This window comes from Hyla sarda, chromosome 3, assembly GCF_029499605.1.
Source record: "Hyla sarda isolate aHylSar1 chromosome 3, aHylSar1.hap1, whole genome shotgun sequence".
NCBI lineage: Eukaryota > Metazoa > Chordata > Amphibia > Anura > Hylidae > Hyla > Hyla sarda.
This window is the reverse complement of record NC_079191.1, coordinates 437,521,817-437,539,975: the sequence shown is the minus strand read 5'-3', so window position 1 is coordinate 437,539,975 and position 18,159 is coordinate 437,521,817. Positions and strand designations below refer to the sequence as shown.

The 18,159-nt window shown below is 46.5% G+C and overlaps 1 protein-coding gene across 8 annotated transcripts in view; it reads right to left on the bottom strand.

Annotated features, from left to right (window-relative positions):
- RBKS (ribokinase) overlaps positions 1-18,159 on the bottom strand; it is a 107,905-nt gene that overhangs the window by 82,569 nt on the left and 7,177 nt on the right. For 7 of the 8 annotated variants that reach the window (XR_008891744.1, XM_056568591.1, XM_056568589.1 and 4 more), the window contains exon 3: positions 15,531-15,663. Coding sequence is in view for 7 of the 8 variants with exons in the window: in XM_056568591.1 (XP_056424566.1) it covers positions 15,531-15,663 (133 nt within the window). In the remaining variant the exon portion in view is untranslated. Of the gene's footprint in view, positions 1-15,530; positions 15,664-16,125; positions 16,310-18,159 lie in introns of all 8 variants that reach the window. The other variant, XM_056568593.1, reaches the window with a different exon arrangement.

Sequence of the window (18,159 nt, the reverse complement as noted above, 5' to 3'; positions counted from 1 at the left end):
GGGCACGGTAATTGTTATGGGGCACTGTATCAGTAATGGGGCACTGTATCAGTAATGGGGCACTGATTTTTTAATTTTTTTTTAGAGTATTTAATAATTTTACATGACAGGCACAATGCTGTACAAACGAGATTATGGGGCACTGGTTAACACTTATGTCTGAATAGACATGAGAACAGACCAGCACTGCTGTATCAGAGGGGACATTTACTATTATAATTGGGAATTCAGAGAACAATGCAGCTGTTATGGGGGCACTATGGCCGGTAGTATGGGGGCAGGTTGGCTCTACAGTATATAAAGCATATACCTCTGGTACATTCAAAGTCGTAGAGATAATCTGCTCCTGTACAAAAAGTTTTACTTGTTGTTTTTTCCCATTTTTTTTTTTATTTATTTTTTTTTTATATTTCTCTACATTCAGGGAAACAAAGTCATAAAAAAGGCCAAAAAACAAAGAGCAGCTCGTCCTCTAGGGAGCAATAAACTGTAATAATCTCCATACGGTGCAGGAGCGGAGATCACAGGGCTGGAATGTCACCACACTCCACTTACAGGAACAGCAGCGGCTCCACTGACTCCTGGAGATCGTCCAACCCGGGCAGAGACCAACCCTGCCAGGTGATAAGTGGGTCAAAGAACACCGCCACACTGTGCCAGGGCAGTGCTACCAGACTACCGCAGGCACCAGACACAGGAGAACAGTACACCATATGTCACTGTAGAAGTATCAATGATATACACATGTATTATAGTAGTTATATTCTTGTATATAGGAGCAGTATTATAGTAGTTATATTCTTGTATATAGGAGGCAGTATTATAGTAGTTATATTCTTGTATATAGGAGCAGTATTATAGTAGTTATATTCTTGTATATAGGAGTAGTATTATAGTAGTTATATTCTTGTATATAGGAGAAGTATTATAGTAGTTATATTCTTGTATATAGGGGACAGTATTATAGTAGTTATATTCTTGTATATAGGGGACAGTATTATAGTAGTTATATTCTTGTATATAGGAGGCAGTATTATAGTAGTTATATTCTTGTATATAGGAGGCAGTATTATAGTAGTTATATTCTTGTATATAGGAGGCAGTATTATAGTGGTTATATTCTTGTATATAGGAGCAGTATTATAGTAGTTATATTCTTGTATATAGGAGAAGTATTATAGTAGTTATATTCTTGTATATAGGGGACAGTATTATAGTAGTTATATTCTTGTATATAGGAACAGTATTATAGTAGTTATATTCTTGTATATAGGGGCAGTATTATAGTAGTTATATTCTTGTATATAGGAGCAGTATTATAGTAGTTATATTCTTGTATATAGGAGGCAGTATTATAGTAGTTATATTCTTGTATATAGGAGGCAGTATTATAGTAGTTATATTCTTGTATATAGGAGGCAGTATTATAGTGGTTATATTCTTGTATATAGGAGCAGTATTATAGTAGTTATATTCTTGTATATAGGAGAAGTATTAGAGTAGTTATATTCTTGTATATAGGAGCAGTATTATAGTAGATATATTCTTGTATATAGGAGCAGTATTATAGTAGTTATATTCTTGTATATAGGAGGAGTATTATAGTAGTTATATTCTTGTATATAGGAGCAGTATTATAGTAGTTATATTCTTGTATATAGGAGGCAGTATTATAGCAGTTATATTCTTGTATATAGGAGCAGTATTATAGTAGATATATTCTTGTATATAGGAGCAGTATTATAGTAGTTATATTCTTGTATATAGGAGCAGCATTATAGTAGTTATATTCTTGTATACAGGAGCAGTATTATAGTAGTTATATTCTTGTATATAGGAGCAGTATTATAGTAGTTATATTCTTGTATATAGGAGAAGTATTATAGTAGTTATATTCTTGTATATAGGAGGCAGTATTATAGTAGTTATATTCTTGTATATAGGAGCAGTATTATAGTAGTTATATTCTTGTATATAGGAGCAGTATTATAGTAGTTATATTCTTGTATATAGGAGCAGTATTATAGTAGTTATATTCTTGTATATAGGAGCAGTTTTATAGTAGTTATATTCTTGTATATAGGAGGCAGTATTATAGTAGTTATAATCTTGTATATAGGAGCAGTATTATAGTAGTTATATTCTTGTATATAGGAGGCAGTATTATAGTAGTCATATTCTCGTACATAGGAGGCAATTTTTATTGTGAAAACAAACAAAATTACAATTAACATAAATTCTTACAATGCAAAACAAAAATAACAAGCATTGTACACACAATGACTACTCAACTAGAGTATGTACAGAGTAATATTAAACTTAGAAAGTCCACATTTGCTGGAAAAGGAAAAACACAAAAAAATTTAATAAAATAACATGACATCATCCGTGTTAAACCAAAGAGACATTCCTCCATAATTTCCCATTATTTTGGTTCCTCCGTATCTCTAATGACTTTACCCACTGGAGCTCAGACATTATCTGGCTTACTGCTGTGATGTGGTGGAATGGCTCGTTGTGTATGGACACTCTAGTTCTCATGTGCCAATGGTAATATTTAGTGATAGTAATTATTATGTACATAGTCCCCCTGTCTACAGTCCTGTTACTGGATGGTACAGCATATATGATGTCAGGATACGTCAGGTTCTGCAGTAATGGGATGTTCAGCTTACTGGACACTTCTTCCCATATCCTCCTCCCGGCCCTGCAGTCAGATATGAAATGCTCCATGGTCTCCTCCTGCTGACAACCCAGAGGACAGTTCCTATCAGAAACGCTTAGATATTTCAGGTTACCCCTGACAAAGAGCCTCCCATGGAGCGACAGTCAAGCTATGTCAAAGAATTTTGCGGGGAGTCGTTTCCCATTGAGGAACTTTAGACTTTCCTGTAAAGTGCTGGTCACACAATCCCTCAAGGCAAGCGGAGAGCAGAAGAAAGCCCTACAAACCCTTACGTATAGATCCTTCCTTGGCTTACTCTCTATATAGGACTTCTCAATGCGCCATCTCTTCAGACATCTGAGCCCGTATTCCAGGTACGGGGGGAGGTAGTCACGCGTCCATCTCCCCCTCTTGAGACTGCCGCCTCGCACCCAAGACTCTGCAAAAGGCAATATCCAGTCCCTGATACTATTCGCCCACAGAGAGCTGTTGTTTGAGTCCAGGCAACCAAAATTAACTTTTAGAAACATGGAGTCAAAGAACACCCTTGGATTCAGCATATCCAACCCACCCTCTCTCCTCTGTAGGTAGGTGACCCCTCTTTTTATCAGATTCAACCTGTTCCCCCAGAACATTTGGAAGAACAGGCTAAAGAGCCGAGCGGAGAAAGATTCTGGCAAAGGAAAAACAACAGAGACATATAAGAAGACGGGGACCAGGTAAGTCTTCAACATTTTAACCCTTTCTCTATAGGTCAGCCTCCAGTTCTTCCAGCGCTGAACCTTTGCATTTCCGGCTTCCAACTTCTCTTCCCAATTTAGTTTGGCGTTATCGTCCCTCCCGAATTTGACCCCTAGGATTTTAATATAGGAGGAGGCTCTCACAAATTGGGGCAGATCAAAATCTGGATCAGTATCTGATACCCAGAGAGCTTGACTCTTCTCAAGGTTGACCAGAGACCCTGAGGCCTCCGAGTAACTTCTGATGGCCGCAGACAACATCTCCACCTCACGAGGCTCAGATATCACTACGGTCACATCATCCGCGTAGGCAACAACACTCAGGGGTAGGCAGTGGGGGACCGGCACCCCCTGAAAACCACACTCCTGCAGTGACCTCAGAAACGGGTCTAAGGCAAATACATACAGCAGCGGACTCAGTGGGCAACCTTGTCTCACCCCTGCCTCAACCCTGAACGTGTCACCCTGCCAACCATTGATCAGAGGAAAGCTCTCGGCCTCACAATACAAAGTCTTCAGCCAATCGATGAATTGTCCCGGAATACCGTACTTTGACAAAGTGGCCCATAGATACTCATGATCTACTCTGTCAAAGGCTTTAGCCTGGTCAAGACTCACAACATATCTCCCACACCTCAGGGCTTTACATCTCTCAAACATCTCCCTTATGGAGATCACTGCCCCAGAGATGTTCCGCCCTTTTACTGTGCCATACTGACAGCCTGCCAACAGTGCCGGGGACAGACAAACTAACCTAGAAAACAGGATTTTTGCCAGAATCTTCCTGTCGACATTCAAGAGGGCAATTGGCCTCCAGTTCTTGATGTCACTCGGCTCTTTACCTTTAGACAGCAGAATCAGCGAGGACACTCTCATGGATGGAGGCATCAGGTGACTTTCTAGACAATTTGTGTAAACATCCACGAGGATTGGAGCCAAGAGGTCTCTGAATGTCTTATAGAATTCTGCTGTTATCCCATCTGGACCTGGTGCCTTCTTCACATGTAACTTATCAATGGCCTCTTTAACCTCCGCCACCGTCAATTCTGCTGTCAAAGGAGAAAAGTCCAAATCATTAGTATCAGGGAGCGGAGTTGTCTCCAAGAATTGGGTCATCTTGTCTCTATCCAAAACCTTCCTCTGAAACAAGTCAGCATAGTAAGATCTCACCACCCCCAGGATACCCTCCCGAGATTCCTGCAAAACACCCTGGGAGTCAGTGAGACCGGTGACAGATTTATTTGCCACCCGCTCCCGGCAATTCTCAAAGGGATCAGGAGACCCTAAGGATCCATAATCCCGTTCAAGAACCAGGGAGGTATACCTGCTGTACTGATACTGCCTTATCTCAGATTTCAGCCGGTCTATCCTTTGTTGGTCCCCACCCGCCGAATACAGTGACTCCAATTCTTTCCGCAGCTTGAGATACTGGCCATACTTACTCTTCCCCTTTATAACTGACAGTCTCTTTAAGAGGGTTCTGATCTCATCCTTGACATCCTCCCACCAGGCGGCCATATCATCATAGAAGTCCACCCTCTCTAGTTGACTCTGTATAAGAGAGTGAACCTGTCTCTGTACAGAAGGATCCTCTAATAGGCTGGAATTCAGTCTCCACAACCCTCTACCTGTCTCAGGACCCTGTGTGACACCCAAACAGAAATATAAGGCCAGATGGTCAGAATAAGGGACGATCTTCTCATCTTTCTCACCAATCGTCTCTGTAGGACTAACCAGAGCCAAATCTATCCTACTGCTTCTTCCACCACAAAAATAGGTAAACTTTGCCTTCCGACCACCCTGCACAAACACATCTGACAACCCGGCCTGTAGAATGATTTGGTTTAAGACCTTGGAGTCTCGTGTTAGAGGTCTTTTAGATGTTCTGTCACTAGTTGTTCTGGAGGCATTAAAATCTCCAGCCAAGATGACGGGGACAGACGTGAAGAGATATGGCTTCACTTCATTATAAAGGTTAACCCTTTCAGTCACTGTCTGTGAACCATAGATATTAATGAGTCGGAGCCTTCTACCCCGAATAGTAACTTCTAGCATTAGGCACCTTCCCATCAATACCTCTGTCAGCCTATGTACAGTTACATCATTGGTGGTAAAGAGGATAGAGACCCCGGCACTTGGTTCCACAGCCAGTGACCAAAAGGATGGACCAGACCGCCATTCACGCTCTGCTTCACGTAACAGTCCTTGAGTATTTAAACGTGTCTCCTGTAAGAAGAAGATGTCAGCATCAATAGACTTTAGATGGTCATATACGACATGTCTGGTCCTCCTCACTCTGACACTGTTCACATTACTGGAGAACACTTTAAGGGTAAAGTCGGCCATCATAACAAAGGAAAGCAGAAGAAGCAGAGATGTCACCCCCATCATCACAGATCTGAGTCCGAGCCCTCCTGCTGACCACCTGTTTCCATGTCCGATTCAGACAGACGTTTATCCCGTGGGGGTCTCCTTTTTGTAGGGGGATCACCCTCTTGGTCTTCATTAAATTCCTCTATCACTCTCTTTAGCTCCCTCTCCATCTCTTCCTCAGCGTCTGACTCTGACAACACACTGTACCTATTTGTGATGGTCATTACACCTGACCCGGGGTCTACTTTCTTTTTGGAGGGCTTTTGGACAGTGGTCCATCCCTCCTCAGGCTTGCGGCTGGTTTTGTCTTTTTTCCGTCTCTTCTGCGGATTTATTGATGCTGGGGCAGAAGAAGACATGGCCACAACCTGCTCAGTGACCTCCCTGTTCCCCTCAGTGGCTCCTGGCTGGGACTGGTCGGGCACTGTGTCACCAATATTGTCACCCATATTGTCACCCCTAGTGTCACCTACAGTGTCACCCATATTGTCACCCCTAGTGTTATGCTGAGGCTCGCGTTGTGTCACTGCTGACCCTGACACCAATGTCTCCCCCTCCAGGTCCTCTGCCCCCTCCAGCAGGTCCTCATCAGGGAAGTCCTTACAGATGTTATGCCAGGCGTCAGGACAGTCCCTGTGGGAGTGACCGGTCTTACCACAGAGGTTGCAGCGGATGTTCTGGCAGGTGGCGCTGACATGACCGATCTCCCCACATAAATTACACTTCACCAGGGTGCACACACTCGCGATATGACCGGTCTTCCCACACTTGAAACATTTTCTGGGCTGACCTGCATAGAAACAAACCCCTTTTTCCCGACCAATGAAGAATGAATTGGGCAGATGTTGGGTAATGTTATTAATCTGCCGTAACTTCACCAGTACCTTCCACCCGCCCGTCCATATGCCGTCCTCATCCCTGGTCTTAGTCAGGTCTGACATTAGGTCTCAGTGTCTCTTTAACCACACAACAATATCCTGGGGGGGGACAGACTCGTTCCAGAATATAATGGTGACATTCGCTGTGTCTGGTCTGGAGATGGGGACAAAGCTGAACTTATTCCAGCCATCAGCATCTCTCACCCGGGTGACATGGGCCCAGAAGCGGTCCAGGTCAGACATGAGTTTGAAGCTGACGTCATAGCCCTGCCTGTCAGGAAGGTTTATCACTGCCAGGATGTTAGATGGCAGGAAGCCCATTTGGTGGCACAGAAGTTCACGGACCACAAACCTCCTGTCAGGCAGCTCCTCCTTGGCCCCTCTATGTCTGAACCTGACCACGTTCCTCCTCTTGAAAGCCTGACCCGTATAGTTTACATTGGACATGAATGGTGACCCACGACTCCAGGCATTACCAGAGGAGGCGCCACTACTTCTACCCTCCTGCTGTACTTGGGGGCGCTGTGGTGGCTGCTGACCAGCCGTACTAGGGGGGGTCTGATACTTGTGTGACTAAAGGGGGGAAGTGTTGTGCATCAGACTGTACAGCCCCCTCCCCACCATCAACCTCTATACTCTGGGGGTCACAAGCCTCTGAAGGCTGAACTAATGGTGGACCTGACCCCTGAGATGACCCCAGATCCCACACAGACTGTGAAGCACCCCCCTCTGCAGACACATTATCAGTAATATCACATACAGTCATATCAGTGCAGTCACTGGCAGTATGATCCTGCACTACAGAGCCCAGCAAGCCCTGCAGAGCCATGTCCTGTGAACTCTCTGCTGCACTGCTGCCTTCAGGTAAGAGTCCACAGTCCTGCTGCTCTCTACTGCCCCCAGGGGCTTGTGGTGACTGCACTACTGTTACAGAGTTACCTTCAGGTATGTGTCCATAGTCCTGCTTCACCGTGCTGACTGCTGGGACTTGTGGTACCTCTGGAGGAGTCTCTGCAGGTCTCTGATGTTGCTGGACGCTTGCTTCTGCTTGTCTGTACAAATCCCCTTTTTCAAAAGGGAAGCTGGCTGGTCTGAGGAGTGGTCTTGCACAGGACTGCTGGATGTCCTCTTGTCTTGTACAGGACTGCTGGGTGTCCCCTGGTGAGGCTGAAGACTTAGGTGCAGCAGTAGATGACTTTGTTGCTGGTCTCTCCTTATATCCCTCAAATCTTTGCTGATTCCTGAAGGTTTCAGCGACTGGTCCCATCCGCTCCAATACGTCCTCCATGTCCTGCACAGTGTCAGCGAGCTGCACAGCGAGGGAGCTCAGCTTCTTGTCATGGACGGCCTGGTTATTGGGGTTTGCTGCCTTTAGCTTGTATATACATTCTATCTGTTTCTGCAGCTGTAACTTTGTCTTTTTTAAAGTCTCAAGTCTCTTTACCAGAGCTGGGATCTGCTCGGCCAAACATAGTTCAGGCGCCCGCTGAGTATTGGGGGGCCGTACTGGTGGGGTACTCACAGGACTCTGCTTCTGAGGTGGTATCTGTCTCGGTGCGGCTGTGGTCACTGCTGCAGGGTCACAATATCCAGACTGGGGACTAGGCCCCTGGTTCTTCCCAGTGACCGCACTTGTGGCCCCCTGAAGCCTTCCTGGTGTACTCCCTCTGGTCCCCTCTGGCGTGCTTGTAACTTTTGCGCTGCTCCCGCTCCCGTATCGTGTGCGGTCAGAACGTATCAGGACAGGCTGCTGCAGATTCTCCTGCATGGTCTGCTTCTCCAGGGATGTTCTCCTCTGTCTGACTGCAGGAGGGGTGGATTGTACCTGCAGCCATTACCTGACTTGATGATTCCTTCTTTAGTTCCACAGCTTTCTTCTCATCTGTGCTTCTTACTGCACCAGAACTGACAACATTCTGAACATTTCTCACATCCATAGAAACTTTAGGATTTTCATCCATGGTTTGTGGTGTCTGGGGATTAATTCCCAGAATAGGCCGAGAAGCCTGGGCCTTGCTTGGGGAGCTTCCCCACCCAGGGTGGCCCCGCCCCGGGCTTTCTCCAGACATCAGGAGAGCTACACAGACACAACCTCTCAGCTAGGAGGCAGTATTATAGTAGTTATATTCTTGTATATAGGAGCAGTATTATAGTAGTTATATTCTTGTATATAGGAGCAGTATTATAGTAGTTATATTCTTGTATATAGGAGCAGTATTATAGTAGTTATATTCTTGTATATAGGGGGCAGTATTATAGTAGTTAGATTTTTGTATATAGGAGGCAGTATTATAGTAGTTATATTCTTGTATATAGGAGCAGTATTATAGTAGTTATATTCTTGTATATAGGAGCAGTATTATAGTAGTTATATTCTTGTATATAGGAGGCAGTATTATAGTAGTTATATTCTTGTATATAGGAGGCAGTATTATAGTAGTTATACACTGCTCAAAAAAATAAAGGGAACACTTAAACAACACAATGTAACTCCAAGTCAATGACACTTCTGTGAAATCCCACTGTCCACTCAGGAAGCAACACTGATTGACAATCAATTTCACATGCTGTTGTGCAAATGGAACAGACAACAGGTGGAAATTATAGGCAATTAGCAAGACACCCCCAATAAAGGAGTGGTTCTGCAGATAGTGACCACAGACCACTTCTCGGTTCCTATGCTCCCTGGCTGATGTTTTGGTCACTTTTGAATGCTGGCGGTGCTTTCACTCTAGTGGTAGTATCAGACGGAGTCTACAACCCACACAAGTGGCTCAGGTAGTGCAGCTCATCCAGGATGGCACATCAATGCGAGCTGTGGCAAGAAGGTTTGCTGTGTCTGTCAGCCTAGTGTCCAGAGCATGGAGGCGCTACCAGGAGACAGGCCAGTACATCAGGAGACATGGAGGAGGCCGTAGGAGGGCAACAACCCCGCAGCAGGACCGCTACCTCCACCTTTGTGCAAGGAGGAGCAGGAGAAGCACTGCCAGAGCCCTGCAAAATGACCTCCAGCAGGCCACATTTGTGCATGTGTCCACTCAAATGGTCAGAAACAGTCTTCCTGAGGGTGGTATGAGGGCCCGACGTCCACAGGTGGGGGTTGTGCTTACAGCCCAACACCGTGTAGGACGTTTGGCATTTGCCAGAGAACACAAATATTGGAAAATTCACCACTGACGCCCTGTGCTCTTCAAAGATTAAAGCAGATTCACACTGAGCACATGTGACAGAGTCTGGAGACGCTGTGGAGAACGTTCTGCTGCCTGCAACATCCTCCAATATGACCGGTTTGGCAGTGGGTCAGTAATGGTGTTTGGTGGCATTTCTATGGGGGGCCACACAGCCCTCCATGTGCTTGCCAGAGGTAGCCTGACCGCCATTAGGTACCGAGATGAGATCCTCAGACCCCTTGTGAGACCATATGCTGGTGCGGTTGGCCCTGGGTTCCTCCTAATACAAGACAATGCTAGACCTCATGTGGCTGGAGTGTGTCAGCAGTTCCTACAAGAGGAAGGCATTGATGCTATGGACTGGCCGCCCGTTCCCCTGAATCTGATTGAGCACATCAGGGACGTCTCTCTCCATCCACCACAGACTGTCCAGGAGTTGGCGGATGCTTTAGTCCAGGTCTGGGAGAACATCCCTCAGGAGACCATCCCCCACCTCATCAGGAGCATGCCCAGGCACTGTAGGGAGGTCATACGGGCACGTGGAGGCCACACACGAGCCTCATTGGGACTTGTATTAAGGACATTACATAAAGTTGGATCAGCCTGTAGTGGGGTTTTCCACTGTGATTTTGAGTGACTCCATATCCAGACCTCCATGGGGTGATACATTTCATTTCCATTGATAATTTTTGTGTGATTTTGTTGTCAGCGCATTAAACTATGTAAAGAGGAAAGTATTTCATACGATTAGTTCATTCAGATCTAGGATGTGTTATCTTAGTGTTCCCTTTATTTTTTGAGCAGTGTATACTTGTACATAGGAGCAGTATTGTTCAAACAATGTTTTCTATAATCACAGTTTACAGTGAATCACAGTCTCAGGATCTCACCTGCCGTTCAGACAGCATGAAACCACAGACAGGATCCCTTTAAGGGTGTATTCACATGTACAGTATCCTTCACATATTTGATTCCAAGGATTTGATGCTGTAGATTTTATGCAGCAGAGTTCAATGTAACCTAAATGACTGAACACAGCTTCAAATCTGCAGCTTCAAATAAGGAGCATGAAATCTGTGCAGGATACTGTACATGTGATATACCGATACATGTACATGTGATATACCGATCCTCAGGAGGAAAAACATTTAGGGTAGGGTCACACGTAACAGATCCGCAGCGTATTTTACGGTGCAGATCCGCTGGTGACCCGACCCATTTTGTGCCTCCAGCTGTTGCCACCCCCGTTCCCCCGCCTCGCCCCTGGTCTGCTCGCAGCGGCAGTCCACCGCACCGAGCAGCCACGCAGGGGGCTTGTGAGACACCGAGTCCACCCAGACATTGCGCAGCAGCCGCAATGTCTGAGAACACTGCACATGCGCAGTGCACTCACATAGTGCTGGGCGGTGTACCGGTTCATACAGAATACCAAATTTTTTTTCCTGCACGATATGAATTTTTCCAATACCGCAATACTGGTTGGGCCCCCCCCCTTGAATGAATGAATTATCAGCCACAGCGCGCTATCCCCACATCGGGTAACTAATCATATGTGACTAGTGGGCGCTGTTCTGCTTCTCTCCCCCCCCCCCCCCCCCCCCACACTGAATTATCAGCCCAGCGCTGCGCTGCGCTGTCCCCGACATCGGGAAACTAATCATATGTCACCCCCAAGTGCTGCTCTCCTCTTCCTCCTGTTAGTTGCGGGCCGCCGGCGCTAGAACTCTGTACTGTACTACATATTCCTGTGCCCGGGCTGCAAAAATAAACAAAATAAACTTTAACTCACCTTCCTACGTTCCCCGTTGTTCCAGTATCGGACTCACACTGGGAATGGGAACGTCACAGAGCCGTCAGCCTATCACCGGCCGCAGCAATGTCCCGCCTCGGCCGTTGATAGGCTGAGCGCACTGTCATGTAAGGAGCCGGCCGGCTCGCGGGACATTGCTGCGGCCAGTGATAGGCTGACGGCCCCCCCCCCCAGACAGTTCCCTAATATTAGGTGCAGTATAGTTCCCCCCACATTAGGTTGGCAGTATAGTTCCCCCGCATTAGGTTGTAGTTCCCCCGCATTAGGTTGACAGTATAAGTGCCCGCACATTAGGTTGGCAGTATATGTCCCCGCACATTGGGTTGGCAGTATACATTCCCGCACATTAGGTTGGCAGTACAGTTCCCCCACATAAGTTGGCAGTACAGTTCCCCCACATTAGGTTGGCAGTACAGTTCCCCCACATTAGGTTGGCCGTACAGTTCCCCCACATTAGGTTGGCAGTACAGTTCCCCCACATTAGGTTGGCAGTACAGTTCCCCCACATTAGGTGCAGTATAGTTCCCCCCACATTAGGTGCAGTATAGTTCCCCCCACATTAGGTGCAGTCTAGCTCCCCACATTAGGTGCAGTATAGTTCCCACACATTAGGTGCAGTATAGTTGCCCCACATTAGGTGCAGTATAGTTGCCCCACATTAGGTGAAGTATAGTTGCCCCACATTAGGTGCAGTATAGTTGCCCCACATTAGGTGCAGTATAGTTGCCCCACATTAGGTGCAGTATAGCTCCCCACATTAGGTGCAGTATAGTTCCCCACATTAGGTGCAGTATAGTTCCCCCACATTAGGTGCAGTATAGTCCCCCACAGTAGGTGCAGTATAGCTCCCCACATTAGGTGCAGTATAGCTCCCCACATTAGGTGCAGTACAGTTCCCCCACAGACATACAGCCTTCAGCCATATACAGTGTATGGCTGGAGGCTGTATGCCTGTTTACTGTCCCACTTCAGTATTTCGACCACCGCTCCACCGGTCCAGGGTCCCAATCTACTGCTATGGTCTATAGCAATTGGTCCCGGGACCGAAGGAGCGGAGGTCAGAACACTGAAGATGACGTGCCTCTGGTCGCTGCTCGGCTTTTCTCGTATGGGCGCTACTTCCCGGCAGCCCCTGCGTTTTTAAAGTTAACGTGGGGGCCGCCGCAAAGAGGTAACCGCTGGTACACCCTTGTGTCCTGAAAAGATTTTTTGGGACACAGGGATGTCCCGAATGTGACGGGGGGCCTCCTGCGGGCCCGGAGCCGGTGCCTCTTGCAGGCCCGGGGCCCAGAGCAGGTGCTCCATGAGCGCCAATGATGATCTGGCCCTGGTTCCAGAGCCGGCGGCCCGCAACTCACAGGAGAATGAGGAGACCAGTGCTTGCAGGTAATATGATTAGTTCCTCGATGTGGGGGACAGCGCAGTGCAGCGCTAGGCTGATAAACCGGGGGGGAAGGGGGGGGGGGGGGGAGAAGCAGCACCCACGGGTCACATGATGGGGTGGGTGGAAAATACAGTTAAATACCGTGGAACCGCCATAACTTACAAAAATAGTGTTATGCACATTTTTGGTCATAGCGCCCAGCTCTACACTCAGACAACTGCTCCGCAATGTCTGAGTGGACTCGCTGACTCACAGGCCCCCTCGTAGTGGCAGATTACTGCTGCGAGCAGACCAGGGGCGAGGCGAGGGAACGGTGGTGGCAACAGCTGGAGGCACAAAATGGGTCGGGTCACCAGCGGATCTGCAGCGTAAAATACGCTGTGGATTGGTTACGTGTAACCCTACCTTAAATGTTATTCCTCCTGGGGATCGGTATAATGCCTTGTTTAGTGTCCCATACTCATAGGGGGGAGATCAACCACACCTGTCCAGAGGAAAAGTCGACTAGTTGCCCATAGCAACCAATCAGATCGCTTCTTGAAAAGTCCTGTGAAAAATGAAAGCAGCGATCTGATTGGTTGCTATGGGCAACTAGTCGACTTATCCTCTGCACAGGTTTTGATGAATCTCCCCCATAGGGTATTTGGGAACAATGGGGGAGATTTATCAAACCTGTGTAAAGGAAAAGTTGTCAATAGCAACCAATCAGATCCCTGCTTTCAGTTTGCAGAGGCCTTTTCAAGAAGCGACCTGATTGGTTGCTATTGACAACTGGGCAACTTTTCCTTTCCACAGGTTTTGATAAATCTCCCCACTGACATTTTCACATAGGCCTAACAACTGTTTCTTTGTGCCATAAGCAGACGTACTATGTGCGGACAAACCAGAAGGTCAGGACATCAGCAAGAAACGCTCACAAAGGTCAATGAGCAGGTTAACCAATGAGTGGTCGGCCATACTGAGGAGAGGTGGTCATCATGGAGCCCATATTAAGATGTCTAATTCTATGCATTAGTGTTTCCCAACCAGTGTACCTCCAGCTGTTGCAAAACTACAATTTCCAGCATGCCTGAATAGAAAAGCATGAAAACATGGGCATCATTTTAGTCATATTGACCCACAGAAAAAAGAAAACATGCCAGTTTTACCGTAAAGTGCATGGTGTAAACAAAAAAACAAATGTTACAAAATTGCGGTTTACTTTTCAATTTCCCACCAAAAACAATATTTCTTTGGTAGCGTCATTCATTTTACGATAAAATTAAAGGTGCCATTACAAAAAATTGGTTGCGCAAAAAACAAGCCCTCATATGGCTCTGGGATGAAAAAATTAATTAGTTATGTCTATAAAGGTGAGGAGTAGAGATGAGCGAACTTACAGTAAATTCGATTCGTCACGAACTTCTCGGCTCGGCAGTTGATGACTTATCCTGCGTAAATTAGTTCAGCTTTCAGGTGCTCCCGTGGGCTGGAAAAGGTGGATACAGTCCTAGGAGACTCTTTCCTAGGAATGTATCCACCTTTTCCAGCCCACCGGAGCACCTGAAAGCTGAACTAATTTACGCAGGATAAGTCATCAACTGCCGAGCCGAGAAGTTCATGACGAATCGAATTTACTGTAAGTTCGCTCATCTCTAGTGAGGAGGTAAAACAAAAAAAAAACAAAAAAAATTGTCCTTAATGGGGTACTCCGCCCCTAGACAAAGGATAGGGGATAGGATGTCTGATCGCGGAGGTCCCCAGCTACACCCGGTGTTCGTTTCGTGCATTGGGTGCTGCACCGAAGGCTCTTGACATCACGGCCACGCCCCCTCAATGTAAGTCCCACAGACTGGCATTAAGGGGGCACGGCCGTGATGTCACGAGCGGGGCATGGTGGTGACATCAAGAGCATCGCCAGTCATCCGGCACAGAGCGAAGTTCGCCTCCGTGCACCGGATGTCTGGGGTGCCGCAGCCGAGATCGCGGGGGTCCCCAGCGGCTGGACTTCCACAATCAGACGTCTTATGCCCTAAGAGATCAAGGGGCGGAGTACCCCTTTAAGGTACTCCTTTATCGAAAGGATAGGGCATAAGTTATAGGTCGGGGGGGGGGGGGGTCTCAGGTTTGGCTTTTTTTTTTTTTTTTTTTAACAATGCCACCTAAAGGCTGTGTATGGTACTGCAGCATTGAATGGGGATGGGCCGCAATACCAGACCCAGCCCACGGACAGACGTGGTGCTATTTATGGTAGGAAGCAGAGCCTTTTATCGGAAGCTTTTTTATAGCTCCTGACATCCTCACTTACACAAGGCTACATTCCTGACATGACGGCTCCATTGCACATGAGGTCACGGGGCAGGAACGCGTCTCGTCCGTCAGTCCACGCCGGTGATTTATAGGCATGAAATCTGGATGAGGCAGCAATGTACAGAGCGCTGGGGGTTTATTTAGTCTCCGGACTGAAGGAATTTCCTATATCCCCTTCCTGTTACATTATTCATAGAGCAGGGACGTAGGATGAACCTTACCTTGCAGACCATGGCGGTGCGGACCCCGAGTCGAGACGCTTGTATACACTGGTTCGCTCCTTTGCCTCCGAAACCGATAAAAAACTTGCTCCCATGTATGGTCTCTCCGGCTTTGGGCAGACGAGGGGTTAAGCTGCAGAATCATGAACAGTAAATAGTAAACACCTTGTTCACACTATTAGCCTTTTTTCCCCCCCAATATGGTCGTCCTTATATTGTACGAGGTTAAATATGCCATCTGGAATGCAAGGAAAGTTGGGTGACAACTCCAATGGGCGGTCATATTAGTAATAACTCAATGAATAAAAGCGTATCTGTCTCTTTAAAAAAACATTGTTTTCTGACCAGGGTGCCTCCAGCTGTTGCAAAACTACACCTCCAAGCATGCCTGAACAGTCAAGGGATGTCTGGGCATGATGGGAGTTGTTGTTTTGCAAAAGCTGTAGGCAAACAGCTGAAGGCAACACTGCTGTAAAAAAAGAGTTATCCAAACACTGTACCTCCTACTATTCCAAAACTACAAGTTCCAGCATTACAGGACTGCCTAAGGATGACACACATGAATGACACAGGGAGATGTAAGTTATACACTCACCATATTGTCTTTGGTGGTAGAGTACAGGCAATCTCCAATAATCATTGTGTGTGTGTACAGCATAACGCTAGAGAGGAAAGGGTTACAGAGCAGGGCTGCCAGGCTACCAAGAGCAGTGAGTCGTCAGAGTGAGGGAAGGAGAGAAGTCAAAACAGTGCAGGCAAGAGAAGGACATGCCCCCTACCTTTGACAAGATAGAAAATGACACTTGTTAAGTGAAATATGGGTGATAGAGACATAAAAATAACATGTACATGATCAGGATGAGGTACTGAGTAACAAATAGCAGTTTTTTTTTTTTTTGTGGGATCTGACAGGTACGCTTTAAACTCCCAGCATGCTAAGCAGCAGGTATCATGGTCCGGGCAGTGCATGGGAGACCAACAGCAATGCTCCAAGCTGTGTTTACCAACCAGTGTTCCTCTAACTGTTACAAAACTACAACTCCCAGCAGGCTAAGCAGCAGGTATCATGGTCTGGGCAGTGGATGGGAGACCAACAACAATGTTCAGAGTAGTGTTTCCCAACCAGGGTGCCTCCAGCTGTTGCAAAACTACAACTCCCTGCATACCCGGACAGCCGTTGGCTGTCTGGGCATCCTGGGAGTTGTAGTTTTGAAACAGCTGTAGGCATACTGGTTGGGAAAAACAGTCTCAGAGACACAAATGTTTTGATTGGTCAGGGTCTGAGCACTAAGACCCCAACCAATCAAAACCTTGAATAAATGTGGTGCATCCCTATGCTATTTATTTAAATTTACACCAACTATGATTTCTGCTACATTCCATGCCAATTTTAGGCATATAATTTAGGTAGATGTTGGGCTGAAAGAGGCCGTGCCCATTTCCCTAAGTCCCACCCACTTGGTAGGAAAGTAGTGAGTATGTCCAGGATGTTTAGCTCACAGAGCATTGTCTATAGACTGGATACAATTGTATCACTTCTCAGCTGAGAGCAGGACTAGCTATGTACAATGTATCAGTCTGTAGTCCAGGATGTTTAGCTCACAGAGCATTGTCTAGACTGGATACAATTGTATTACTTCTCAGCTGAGAGCAGGACTAGCTATGTACAATGTATCAGTCTAGAGTCCAGGATGTTTAGCTCACAGAGCATTGTCTAGACTGGATACAATTGTATCACTTCTCAGGGCAGGACTAGCTATGTACAATGTATCAGTCTAGAGTCCAGGATGTTTAGCTCACAGAGCATTGTCTAGACTGGATACAATTGTATCACTTCTCAGGGCAGGACTAGCTATGTACAATGTATCAGTCTGGAGTCCAGGATGTTTAGCTCACAGAGCATTGTCTAGACTGGATACAATTGTCACTTCTCAGCTGAGAGCAGGACTAGCTATGTACAATGTATCAGTCTGGGGTCCAGGAGGTTTAGCTCACAGAGCATTGTCTAGACTGGATACAATTGTATCACTTCTCAGCTGAGAGCAGGACCAGCTATGTACAACGTATCAGTCTGGAGCCCAGGATGTTTAGCTCACAGAGCATTGTCTAGACTGGATACAATTGTATCACTTCTCAGCTGAGAGCAGGACTAGCTATGTACAATATATCAGTCTGGAGTCCAGGATGTTTAGCTCACAGAGCATTGTCTAGACTGGATACAATTGTATCACTTCTCAGCTGAGAGCAGGACTATGTACAATGTATCAGTCTGGAGTCCAGGACGTTTAGCTTTTTTTATTTTAGGGGAAAATCTCAGTAAATTCGGGGCACATTTAGTCTCTTGTCCCACGTGACCTTACTTTATCCTGTAAAAGTGTCTACGGTTCCTTAAAGGGCCCCTCCTGATGTCACCATAAAGACAGGAATCGGGAAGTGCTGGGAAAGAAGGGATTAGGGGGTGATTGACCTCACACTTAGCAAATTCCTCTTGTGCCAAGACTTACTGTAGGAGAGAAGAGATCCCGGCCCTCTGGGGGCTCCTGTGACCATTGGTTGAACCGAGCCCCCGGCCCCCCTGACCTCAGGAAAATTCCTCTTTATTACTTCTTCCTGTTCTCAATAAAGGGAT